This window comes from Micropterus salmoides, unplaced genomic scaffold (genome assembly GCF_014851395.1).
Source record: "Micropterus salmoides isolate LMB-PRFRI ecotype aquatic unplaced genomic scaffold, ASM1485139v1 Ms_hic_scaffold_22, whole genome shotgun sequence".
Taxonomy (NCBI): Eukaryota; Metazoa; Chordata; class Actinopteri; order Centrarchiformes; family Centrarchidae; genus Micropterus; species Micropterus salmoides.
Window position 1 is genome coordinate 20,085,108 of NW_024041373.1, and position 12,876 is coordinate 20,097,983.

At 41.8% G+C, this 12,876-nt stretch overlaps 2 protein-coding genes across 3 annotated transcripts; one reads left to right on the forward strand and one right to left on the reverse strand.

Moving 5' to 3' along the window:
• Positions 1-76: 76 nt before the first annotated feature.
• fam149b1 (family with sequence similarity 149 member B1) lies at positions 77-10,146 on the forward strand. Of its 2 annotated transcripts, XM_038737648.1 has the most exons (16): positions 77-586; positions 1,132-1,248; positions 1,696-1,840; positions 2,609-2,757; positions 2,931-3,074; positions 4,504-4,665; positions 4,798-4,979; positions 5,087-5,229; positions 5,796-5,864; positions 6,392-6,504; positions 6,825-7,049; positions 7,627-7,750; positions 8,231-8,356; positions 8,561-8,642; positions 8,780-8,917; positions 9,068-10,146. In XM_038737648.1, the coding sequence occupies exons 1-16, from the start codon at positions 540-542 to the stop codon at positions 9,148-9,150; spliced, it is 2,049 nt and encodes a 682-aa protein (XP_038593576.1). In that variant the 5' UTR covers positions 77-539; the 3' UTR covers positions 9,151-10,146. The 2 variants fall into 2 exon arrangements, with proteins under 2 accessions (XP_038593576.1, XP_038593577.1); XM_038737649.1 differs by lacking the exon at positions 5,796-5,864 and having other exon boundaries at positions 78-586.
• On the reverse strand, positions 10,143-12,684 carry dnajc9 (DnaJ (Hsp40) homolog, subfamily C, member 9). The gene is made up of 5 exons (XM_038737650.1): positions 12,342-12,684; positions 11,342-11,482; positions 10,810-11,064; positions 10,588-10,674; positions 10,143-10,497 (listed from the first exon to the last, which is right to left on the reverse strand). Exons 1-5 carry the CDS (start codon positions 12,513-12,515, stop codon positions 10,387-10,389), a joined length of 768 nt encoding a protein of 255 aa, XP_038593578.1. The 5' UTR covers positions 12,516-12,684; the 3' UTR covers positions 10,143-10,386.
• Positions 12,685-12,876: the final 192 nt, after the last annotated feature.

Sequence of the window (12,876 nt, forward strand, 5' to 3'; positions counted from 1 at the left end):
TGTACGGCTATTGTGAGGTTATCCGAAATCTATTTCCCGTGAGACCACGGGGACGTGAAGTTGCGTATCCATGACAGCCGTAGTATTGTTGTTGTTGGTGGTGCTAACATTAGCAAAGCAAACCTTCTGAGGTGGCGATAGCTAACGTTGTTTAAAGATGTAAACCTAATTCATTGGCAACTACTGGCCACACAAGATGCTTATTTAGTGTAGCAAGGTTAACGCTAATCTAAAAGGAAATGTATTTTGAGGAATTATTCAATGCTGTTCGTGCCTTGTTGGTGTTTTATCTGTCCGTCCATGTAACATTAGCTAGCTTATTTTTAGACGTAGCCTCCTCCTAACATTAACAGTTAGAAACAACGTTAGCATCTGTAGCCAAATCCCCGTTCAGCTTCCTTGCACTAAGGGTGTTTATCTGTGGACTAGAGGAAATGTCAGACCTCCCTCTAACATTAGACTGTTCCCAGCAAGTCCAGGACGTGGAGGCAAGAATGAGAGACGAGGGCTTGAGCCTTTAAATCGGAGACAAAGGGAGAATGATTTCACGATACAACAGAAGACCTGTATCACACAAACTCGAGATGTGAGTACCGAACACAAAGGGTCAGGGATGAAGGGCTGAGCACTGTAAACAAGGTTTTCACTGCTGTCAGAGGCTGGTTAGGTGAGAATAGTGATTGACTTGTCATCACTATCGAATAACAGTGTAAAATTATATTTTTATTGATCCAGTTAGTGACGATTCATCGGTCACACCAAGCTCTGTCGCCTGGTTTAAACAGACATAATATACAGCAAATGATAATGTCCAGCAATTCAATTGGAAAACGCATTTATTTTTGTTTTAACTGCCAAGCCACATTATCATTTGAAGGAACAATATTCCCTGTTTTCCCACGCTTTGGAAAATGGCCGGCAGTAAAGTGATTTGTATTTAAAGGGCTAAGACATTCAAAACCACTCCTATGGTGATTTAAACAGATACATCAACAAGAATTATGATGAATAAAGACCACAGTCATATAAAACATCATCATCATATTGTTTATATCAGCTCACTCTTTACCCTGGTGTGTCTCTTTTTTTAGTCTGTATTCGAATTATGTTCTCAATCTGTCTTTTATGCAGTCGTGGGTTGTCCCGAAGCAGCCTCGACCACCACCCTCTCCCAGAGGGAGCAGGCGATAACCAAACACCTCAGCGCTACCTCCATGACCTCCAGGAAGCTGTGTCCGCTCACAACAGGTAACCTTGTGACAGGAGTCCTGGTCGCAAGGAGACAAACCTTGCAGGCAATGCCAGAATTAGGTGAACATCGAACTTCTTTCCACTAGTATACCCACACACATACTCTTGCCTGTCTATTTTGTAGTGTTACACTGTCTTGAATGGACAGCTGATTCTCAGGCCTCTTGATATGTGAAACAAGACACTCAGAAGCAGTAGATTAATTGATATCATATTGCCTCCTTCAGATGTACACTCAAAAGAATAAATAATGAGGCGGGCTGTTGACATATTCAATTTCTTTGACATTTGCCCTTTATTTTCCGCTTTGAAACCTTGCCTATGATTCTGTCAGCAAGGAACAGGGGGTGTTGGTAACATAGATTTCGAGCTATATCCCCGACATGAAACATGTCTTCTCAAACTGTATATAAACCTGACAACTTCCTTATCCTTTCTGTGTAGCTCAGGGACGTCTGCTGCCTCAGGCCACTCTGACTGTCCCACCGTCATCTCAGTAGACTCCAACCAGTCCTGGTCAGGTATCCACAGCTCCACGGGTACTGGCATTTCTACAGAGAGGAGCTCTGTTTTCTCCTGGGGCTATGATGTAAGTCTGCTCCTGCAAAAATGATCTTAATGTGAAGTGATGATGCCGGCCTTACTCTGTTTGTCTCGCAAAATACATGCACAAGTGTGTTCACACATACACAACATTGGGTTTGTTCTACCTCTCTGTTATTCTGTTGTAAAGATGAAAATACTTAACCAAAATGTTTCCATGCATGTGTTATTTAATGTCAGCTTTTGATTTACTTTTACTAACATCTCTAAGTAACACCTTTTGGCAAACCTGTGGAAAACCACAGAACAGCATACAACCAGTCAGTGCATCATACCTTAGATGCCTTGTTTGTCTGCAACTTCTTTGAATATGCAAGGCCTGATTCCACTGGGTATTGGTTTGTTGTTATGCTGTGCTTACTAGCCTCAGCTGGTCCTACAAAACTTTTCCAGGACTCAATGATTTATTTAGTTGGTTGTCCTCAAGCTGCTTCTGAGGAAAAAAGAAAAAGAAAAACTCAGTTGCGCAATCTAACTTACTCCCAACTAACCTCTTTGTCTCTGTCTCTCTCTTGTTGTTTTGTTATAGCCTATAAACAATACAGCTTGACCACAAACACATACACATATCCCAAAGGGCTGTAGGAGCTAATTATTATGCATATTGAAGCTTGCCATTAGATTTAAAAAAATGTCTGTGTTGCCAATAACTGATGAACAGACTAAAATGTAGCAGCTTTCATTCAAAGAGCCGTGTATGAGAACAGAGGCGTGACTAGCTTTCTTGTCTCTGTCTGTTTTTTCTGTCCCATAGGAGTTCGACAAGGCAGCGTCCCGGCAGGTACAGCAAATGTTTGAGGAGATCGACAAGGAGCTGTACGAGGGGAGAGGCAGTGGAGGAGGGATACTCCAGGGGCTCCAGGATGAATGTCAGCAGTGGGCCACACGTTTCCCACATCTTCGGTATGTTTTCCACATTTTCTGCCAACCATATGGCCTTTTACACCTGTGTGAAACGCCGCGGCAGGGAGATCAAAGATTAATGTTGATTGCGGAGAGAAACCTGGAAAAAAATAATCCATTCTTGTATAAAAATGTATTTTTTTTGTTTACATATTTGTTTGTGTATCGCTCAGGATCCTGGGGATGCAGCTGGTGTGTCCCAGTGACGAGGGCTTCCAGTGGTATGCTACTTCAGGGAGAGGCAGCTCTGCCAGCAGCCAATCAGCAGGCAAAGAGAGCAGCATGAAGTCCCAGGAGAAAGATAGGGGCGACACAGAGTAAGTCTTACCTGCACTGACTCACTGGTTGACAAGGTCAATGTTAGCCTGTTAGATAAATTCCCCTGATGTAAGTTACATTTTACCATCTTTTCTCGTTCTTTTTTTTTAACATACAGCACTAGGTCTAACAGTGTAATTTGGTTGTGACATCTTGTGGTCGTCAAATCATTATGTATACTAATTTGAAACATATATACATCAATCAGGCATTGGAATTGCATCGCTCAGAAACAGCTAAGGTCAAGTTTATTTGGCCATTGATATTAGCAAATTCTACTGTATGTATTATTTAAAGAAATTGGAAAAAAAGAAAGAATTTTAAAAAAGCGTTAGAAATATTACGCCTTTCTGTCTCGAGTGGCTCTTGGCTAATGTCAGTGCATCAATTATAGAGGAGTTGTGGCTGACTCTGTGGTTTTGTGACCTAGATGCTCTGACTTGTTAATCAAGTCTCTGGGTCAAAGTCATGTTGGCTATCTGTGAACAGTTGCTAGGACTGCCACTTTTGATGGGAAACTGGTTGTAAAGGAGGCAGTGCCACTGTCTAACTACTCAAAACTGAATTTAATAATGGATTTAACACAAAAGAAGAGGATGGACAATACTATGTGTCTGTATTAATGTCACTCATGAAATGTGTTAGTGTGAGTTTGTGCATGCATTTGCATATTGTAAAAGTTTGTGTCATGGTTTTCCATCTGCTTTTGAGCCTGGAGTTATCAGTTGGAGTTTATTTATTATTTATAGAAATCATACAAGTTCAAGCTGCTTTTATTACCAACCGGCTAGGCTGGTGGAATTAGTCTCAGTACAGATGGAATAGTTAAGGGCATCACTTTGTGTTGAAAAGTGGTGGGGACCTTTGAGGGCTTAGATTAGTGGTGTGATGAAACACTTAGCCCACGAGACATGACACTGCACAAGATTTGGGTCACGAGAACAAGGAAAAGAATATATTCTAATACTATTTCGAAAAATATTTATTGATGAAATAGACAATTGGGGGGTCTGGGGATTTTTCCACCAGAAGATTTTGAAACTAATTTTGAATTAAATGAATTTCCTGCATTCTGGAGACGTTTTCTGCACTAATTTGTGGTGGAAATGTTTATTTATATTGAGGGAAACACAAATTCAGGTGGGCAGTGACAATTCAGAGTATAAAAATATAATAGAATAAAATGCAGTAAACAGTAGCTTTTTTTTATTTTTTATTTTTTTTTTTAGTTTAAGTTACTTTTTTTTGACAACACAGATGTTTCTTGTATATTTCCATTGAATTGCAGGTTTTCATATTGGGCAAAGAAACCTTTCTCAAAGCATTTTCATTTGTTAATTAACATTTTGCGTTGTGTCTGTGAGCGTACCATACTATGTTTACATGTTAAGGTGCTTAACTGTGTGTGCCCATGTCTTGTTTGGAAAGGTTGAACGTGCAGGGCAGGAGAGCGGCGCTGATCAAGTCCTCCTCAGCAGAGTTGGATGGGCCTCCTGGCTCCTCCGGTAGCTCCAGCAGTCATGACATGCCGAGAGTGATTGAAGTGGAGGGTCTGATGGAGGAGTACCTGGCTTTTGATAGCAGGGACTTGTGAGTTACTCACTTTCCCTAATGCGACACAGTATTATTTTTATTCCAGAAACGAAATCGAAACCTCAGTTGTTGTCAAGGTATTGTTCAGTTTTGTTAAAATGATTCTCTATATCTGTGTGTCGTCTACAGGGAAGACGAGTGGGAGCAGGATTGTCCGAACTCGGGTCGGAAGCATCACTGTCTGCCCCCTGTCTCGCCACATCAGTGTCGCCGTCAAGCTGTTCTCGACCTGCTGTTTGATGATGTGTGGTGGCAGCTGGTTGGATGGATGAAAGAGCTAGTTCAACGCCACTGGGAATGCTGCACCTCAAGTAGGGCTGAATTAAGCTATTTTGCACGCATTAGCCCTGACTTATATCAACAAATGTCCTTTCTTATGCACGGTGTTTGAAAGTGATTGTGTATGTGTGATTGGCAGATGATGAAAAGATTTCAGGGAACTTGAGCCCTGAGCAGCAAGACTCCCAGAATCCCTTCATGCTGCTCTCCATGCTGCCCACGATGCTGCCCAAACTTGGCCAGAGCAGGGTGCCCCCGCTCACAGCTGGCCTGCAGTTCCAGGTCAGTGGTCTGGGGGGGGGGACTGAGAGGCAGCAGGGGAGGTTACTGTGAGCCTCATTTCACTTTCATCACTGTCAGTAGCTCAGGAGGTCAATCCAAAACTCAAAATCTCTGTTTGTTTATTTTTCTTTTTAAAAATCTATCTATCAGCGCCTTTTAACTGATGTCATGAAACATATTTAACGCTGATAAAATAAGATAACGTTAGGATATATATACTATACATGGGGTCTTCACTGACTTTAGAGTCACATGTCTGTTCCACAGTCCACACTTGATTGTCACACTTTTTCACTCCTGTCTGTTGCTCTTTCAGTCTTTTGGTGCTTCCAGTTCATTAACTTATATCACTGTTTTCTTTCCTTCCCTCTTTACTCTTTGCCCTTCACCTTGCCAATGTGTTCATGTGTACCTCCTGTTTCTTTTGTCTTTTTTTACCTTCATTATTTTTCTTTCTTTCTCTCTGTTTTTCTTTTTGTCCCTCTATGTTCTTTACCCTTCTTTACCATTCCTTTCTTCCGTACCCACTATTTTTCTTTGGTCATGCCTTTTTTCCTCTTTTAAAGAACACAAAGTCAAGGGGCTCAAAGCACAAGTCCAGACGGAAATCCAAAAAGCAGAAAAGGCCTTCCACTGTATGTAACTCCCTCACTTTGAGCCAAAATGGCGGCGTGTTGTGTGCACGCCGTCCATGGCGGCTCATTGTCTTTACCTCTAGAATAAATGTGCTTGCGCCTGTTGATTAACACAAAAGCTTCACCGCTGTTTATCTTTTTAATTAACTGCAATTTATTTACAACATGAACTTTGATTTTCTTTAGATCTTTCTTTTCCTTCACAGCAAGAATGTCGGAATGCTTTGTTTTTGTTAGTTATTGTTTTTGTGGCAGTGTAAGTCTTATGAATGTTTTTGGTTGGTAGCATAGCTGATATGGGGTCGTCCTGACATCACTGCATGAATTGACAATATGCTGTATCGTACATAAGGAATTAACTAACTATGTGACCGCTGGCCTATATTATGTCTCTTGTCCCCTCTTACCTCTCACTGTCCTTGCCCCCTTAATCATTCCTGTCTTTTCCTTTCATCCCTCTCCTTTACCTTCCCCCACCATCCCTCTGTCTCATTACTTTCTCCCCTTTCTGTTACACCGTTCCCCAGGCTGGAAGGGTCCCGGTAGGAGCAGCAGCGACCCAGCACAACCTGAACGACCTCATCGTGATCCACAGCATCCCCCTGCAGCAGAGGAACCTGGGTGTGCTGGATAGAAATCAGTATGGACACATTTTACTCTTCTAACCAATAAGCGTTGGTGTTAAAATGGAAAAATAAAAGCAGGGGCTCAACACATCCACCACAAATTTGTGTATATTTGTGTTTTTATTTTTTTTAACTGGAAGGCATAGATGTCTTGTAGTTCTTCTTTTCCATTTACTGGTAAACAGGATTTTGCTAAACAAAAGGGACATAGCCTCACTCTTGCCATGTTTTGTCCCTGGTCTTAACACCTTGTTTGGCAGAGTATGCTGTCAGTTGGCAGCAGGTGGAAATGCACCATTCATCGATTGTGCTCCATTCTCACCTTCCCATACAGCGAGCAAGAAGAGCGCGCGTGTCACAGGCCGGGATCCAGCGCGGCCCCCTCCAGCAAACCACGGCCTCGCCGAACCCTGGAGCAGAGCTCCTCCTCGCTGTCCCGCCCTGCACAGTCTGCCCGACGCCGAAACCCTCCTCCCCGAACTCTCCTGCCACTGGTTCCCAGCCTGAGTCAGTCCAGCGCAGTGGGATCCATGGACGAGGTCATCCGTGGGACACGACTGTGAGTTTTAGCACCATGGGATCCACACCAACCCCACCCAAAGTTGTATCTTGCTTTTTACTCCCTCCCTACGGTCTCTGAAGTTGCGCAGCGGCAGCAAAAGATTACTTTGAAAACAGACTTCCTTTCAACTTGTGCCTGATGGCTCTGTGCAGCAGAACGTGTGTGTGTGTGTGTGGATAGAAGTTTCATATGTGAAAACAACTTCACAGATGAACTTGTCATGAACTGCAGGTGAAAGAGTAATAGTGTAAAGTGTGCCACTTAGTTTTCCTTTCATGTTGAATGTCAAAACTATTCATTAAATATCACAGCGTTGTCACCATAGCATCCTGGTTGTCAAATTCTATCTGGGGAGGTATAACTTTTAACCTTTTATAGCACTGAGCCGATATAGCACTTAATACAACCATTATCTACAAATGACATTTGTTCTTTATTTTAAAAAGTATCTACATCATCACAAGAAGTAAAATTCTAACTGTGACTTTCATCCTTACACCCACGGTCTTTTCAGAGAGAAGTATATATTAGAGCTCTAGATACAGCATACAACAATGTGTGTCTTCTTCTACAGACCCACAGCCAGCGACCGCCTAACATCTCCGCTGTTGCCTCTGAGCAGGAACACACTCCTTCCCCCCATCAGCACCGGAGACCCAGATGCATCTCACTCAGGGCAGCAGTCCAAACCTGCACAGGTACAGTATAAAAACACTGAAACACAACTACACTGACAATGAAAAACTCAATACAGCACCTCAACAGAAACGCTGATTAAATGAAGGCTTTCTGAATAGATAATAGGTTCTAGAAATCTAGTATCCTCAAAATGTGAGATTAAACCAGTGGTTCTCAAACTTTTTCTGTCACGCCCCCCTTTAGAAGCCCCCGCCTGCCAGCAAAAGTGGATTTAATTTTTATCAGTCATTGACAATTAACAACAACAACCACAACCACATGAATCATATGCATGCAAGTTTAGTTCTGCTCAACATACACAATCCCCCTAAAGTGGCTCTACGCAACTCCAGGGGGCCCCGCCCTCCAGCTGAGAACTTGTACAGCCTAAAAACAAAAGTACTGTAGCATTTATGAAATCCAGTGGTCAGTTTTTCAAATGCACCTGTGAACAGCCGTTTAAAAGACTGGGCATTTGTCAATTTTTTCTGTCTGGCTAGCGTCACAAAGGCCCGTCCAGCCGCGCCCACAGTGCTATAAACGACGAAGCTGGCGGTTCAATACCAAGGGATCGTCACCACCTGCTGGACATCTTCTCTCGCCCCAACACCACTCACACATACAGGGTAAGATGCTAATATTATGTTATCATACCAGAATCCTGCATACGCATGGAGCATACTATCACAAGTGGTCAGTGATTTTGTTCCTTTCTATTAAGAGAATTGTTTAATGTCAAGTAATGAATTTGCATAGTTAATATTCTGTATTTTATGATCAACGACCATTTGGATTTTTAGTGGTTTGAGCATCCCTGGTTTTGTTTTCAGTCGGACACACCGTACCGTCGTTCCTTCACAGTATTGGACAACATCGGGCAGGGGCGGCCAGGCAGAGCCTCTGTGGGCACAGGTCAGGAATTCAACTTGAATAGTACATAAGAACAGTAACATAGGAAATGCTGCTGGAAAAGGGATGTGATACAATGCAGTGGTTCGTAGTACATCAGTAAATCACTTTTGCATCCATTTATTTCATCATTCCACCAGACTCTCTTGGAATCGGTGTGACCGGCATCAGTATTGGCATCAGCAGCACATCTTTCTTGGACTCGTTTTCCCACCACCCCTTAGGGCACTCGCCCATCAAAGACGAAGAAGAACCGGACCCACAAGCCCCTGTCCCAGGTCAGTAGATTAAAGTGGCTGACGAAACTCTTCCAGACTTGGTTTTTGGATAAACTATGAATGAAAGAGGTTGCAGCAGCTGGTTTCAAGTAAGATTTACTTACTTGTATTTTCTTAAAAATCCTTTTTTATCCTTCCTCTTTCCCATAGCTCCACTGGTACCTGTGTCTGTCCCACCTCGGTCTTACACCCGGGGAGGCATCTCATCCAGAGCCAGCAGACCTGGCTTGTAGTTTGCCTCTGATCTCCAGACCCCTCAGCCATTCACCTTTATACAACAAAGTGCAACACTGCAGCATCTGTGCCCACAAAAGTTTTTTTTTTTTTTTTTTTTAAAGAAGTAGCAGATTTTTTCATATTATTATGCTCCTTTGGTGAAGTTTTTGTTATAGGCCTATTTTTGTATTTCAGAAATCAGCTTATGTGGCTGCCAAACAGTAACACCATCTTCATGTGTAGTGTATGAGCTTTATGCGTGGACATTTCTACTATGTATGTATGTATGATCTGATGTTTTTTTAATATATATATATATACTTTATTTATGTGAATGTACTGTATATTATCCTCTGTGGTGTGTTGTACTGGTAAATGACTATGCAGGGAATAACACATCCACCCTGACAGGGATAGAGGATACAAAGCACTTTTCCCCCTCTTTGATGCTACATCAGAGAGTTTGGTACTGTATCTTTTATAAGGACACCGCCCTGTGTAGAAATAATAAATTGACCCAGAGCCTCTCATTGCCCCCAGAAACAAGAACAGGAGTGCCACCTTGCAGGGTTTTGGTTGCTTTTCTCTCAACTACAGCTCAGTTAAAATTGTAGTGATCAGAAGAGGAAATGCAGTGGCTATATAAGCACTGACAGAACATCGATGCAGCCCATGTGCTTTTATTACTACACCTCAAGATAATGTATGAATACAAGAGGCACTGATAGGAACCTATGTAAATAACTATAGATACATTGTGTCTGTACACAATGCTGTATTTGTGGTAATTAATTTTTCCATATTACCTGAGCAAAGCCATTTAGGGCATGCTTTGACATTTAACGTCAGGATTACTGCACAAGGGCAGCTTTCCCTTCTTTCATTATTAAAATAATATATATCAGACAGCAATGCTACAAAGATGACAAAGCTTGAAAATCAAAGGCTTTGCTTCCATGCATTTTCTGTGATTCTATTTTATACAAAATAATAAAAAGCAATGTAAAAATGTATATAAATATGAGTTTATTTGTATTTTATGAAGACTTTGACAACAAAAGACAAGAAATAAAAGATTCATTTACATTTTGATAAGCACTACATAAAAAGATTCTGAGGCTGGATAAACGACAATTTTGTGAGGAGGCATACAGAAGGGAGCCAATGCATACATGTACTCAAATGCTCTTCTAAAAAGATGGGGTTTTTTGAACAAATGAGGATATCTGCTATAACCAGAGCCTATCTGCTTTTCACTTCTTTCCTCTTTTTCCTTTTTGGGATTTCACACTTTTTTTTGAGTATTTTGCTTCCAGGTCAGACAGGAAACCATTAAAATTCTGCTCTCTGGACTTCTGTCTTTGCTGGAAAATTATGAGAAAGAAAGGATGGTTATTAGCAGAAAAACAAACAAACCCTAGCCAATTTTATACATGTGCACATGCATTCGTTACCTGAAGCATCATCACGAGACTGTCATCCTGCTCACCGAGCCCCATCTCTTTCTGCATTTCTTCTGCTTCCTGTCGCTCTCTATCAGCCTGGAAGGTCAATTGCAATGACTACATTACAGAGACTGGACGAAGTCGTACGATACTGGAGCATTTACATTCTGTGTAAATAGATAAATAAATAGTGAGGATTTTGTGGCTTTTAAACACCAACACATTTCTCACCCTCTTCCTGCGAGCCCTCTTCTTCTTATCACTTTCCCGAGTAAACGCTGGAAACGCTGTGACATCGCCGCTGTCAATGGCAGCCTGAATGATGCTGCAGAGCCTGGGCTCATCTTCCTGGGAGCAGCACAGAGTCGAGGCTGTGATGGCGTCCATGTCTCCCTGGTGCTGCATGTAAAGCTGGATCACATCCTGCCGCTCCTCATCAGAGCCCTTATATTTCTTCTCAAAATCAAGGATATCCTGCACGGTAATCTGGGAGATGGATGGAGAGACAGAGCAGGTTGTCAGGACAAAAGAAATGTGTGACAGTTGCTGGTCAAGGCTATGAAATTGTGTTAATTTTATGATGCTGCAACAAATTAACTAATATAAAAGGTAGGCTGGATACATTTAATTTGGCTTTTACTTACCATGGCAGGTGCAGTGACACAATACCCCCTAATCCTCATTTTAATGTATATCATCTAAAATAAAATTCCTGACACACTCCACGTGTCACATCACACAAAGAGAACCTGTGCTCCAATACCTTAGGGAATAGCAGTCTCCAATATTCTTCCCAGCAGCGGTCTTGACTCAGGGCGTCAGACTCTTCATCCACCACTCCCTGCTCATCATAAACAGCTCTCTGCTCCTTATCGCTCAGCACCGCATACAGCTTTCCCAACACCTAGAGGGGGAAAAAAAACATATACATAAAAATAGGATGTGGCGATTCACGGTACTATTACTATAATGTGGACACTAGTTAGTATTAGCTTTAAAAAGCATCTGTATTAGGTTTAGGCATGGTCGGATTTTTCAATGCCTTTTATACTTTCGAAGCTATTCCTTTGATATATCTGGTTATATTAGCACATTATGGCCAATCATGGAGCAGGTGTTACTGGATTAACAGGATTGATGCATTCAATGCCTTGAAGTATTATCTGTCATGTATTTAATTCACTGAACAGCCAAAAAGTTCTGGTTATTTGATCTAAGATATACAGTTGTACAGTAAAAATATGCAGTGTGCCACAATTGACAGTATACTATTGTGATATGAAATTACATAAAGCATTACCAAATATTTTATCCTCCTCCTCAACATTAATCCGTTTTCATTACTGTTGATATTTAGTGGCGATCAGATGTAGGATTTTTGTGATCTTTTTTCCTACAACTGGAAAATCAGCAACATAAAAACAAGGGCTTTCAGAACATATAAGTTAACGTTAGGCATTTTGCACATAAACTAGCAAGTTACGATTAAGTTATATCAAAACTCCTACAAAAGAAGCACATTAGCATTTGGCCGATGCATCAGCGGGAAAAAAGGTTCAAAAACACGTCTGCTTCATTACAGATAACTCAAATGCATGAAAACGTCTCTATGATAAGATTATCGGAGTTTAAGTAAGACTGGGGGTAAATAGGACATTACGTTACTCCCTCCAGCTACGTAAATTAGCAGCGTTAGCTTGCTAGTAAACCTAGCTTGTGTTCATTGTGTTTGTGTCTGACAGCCAACAACTAGCAGGGTTAACCTGAAACTTCTCTGTGGCCAGCGGGTCTTCGGGAGCCCGGTCTGGGTGGACTTTCAGCGACACTTTGTAGTAGCTCCTCCGGATCTCTGCCTCGGCTGCCTCTTTGTTGATGCCCAGCACCTCGTACAGGTTTGAGGTCTTGAAGAGCTCCTGGCACCGCTCGAGCAAACCCATCCTGACAGAGCACGTTAATCCGAGATTTGACCGGTGAAGTGTTTAATCTCAAACGTCTAAAAATACGTTTATAGCTAAGTGTTGTGGTTAACTACGCAGAAGCTAAATGAGTCTGTTTTCTCTTTGTTGGCAGTATCAATTTGGCGCGTTGTCCTGTCAGAGAGACCCATACGTACAGCGACGTGCTTACGTAACAAACACAAACGCGCTCTTATTGGTTCCCACTACCGTACTCAATTTTATGTTAAGTAGAAGTAGTTTTTAGCGTTACTTATTTATCTGTATTATTATATAAATATCGTTCTCACTGTGTTGCCAGTATGTTTTTTGTTAGTCTGTTAATGCTTACCTATCAAGCTCA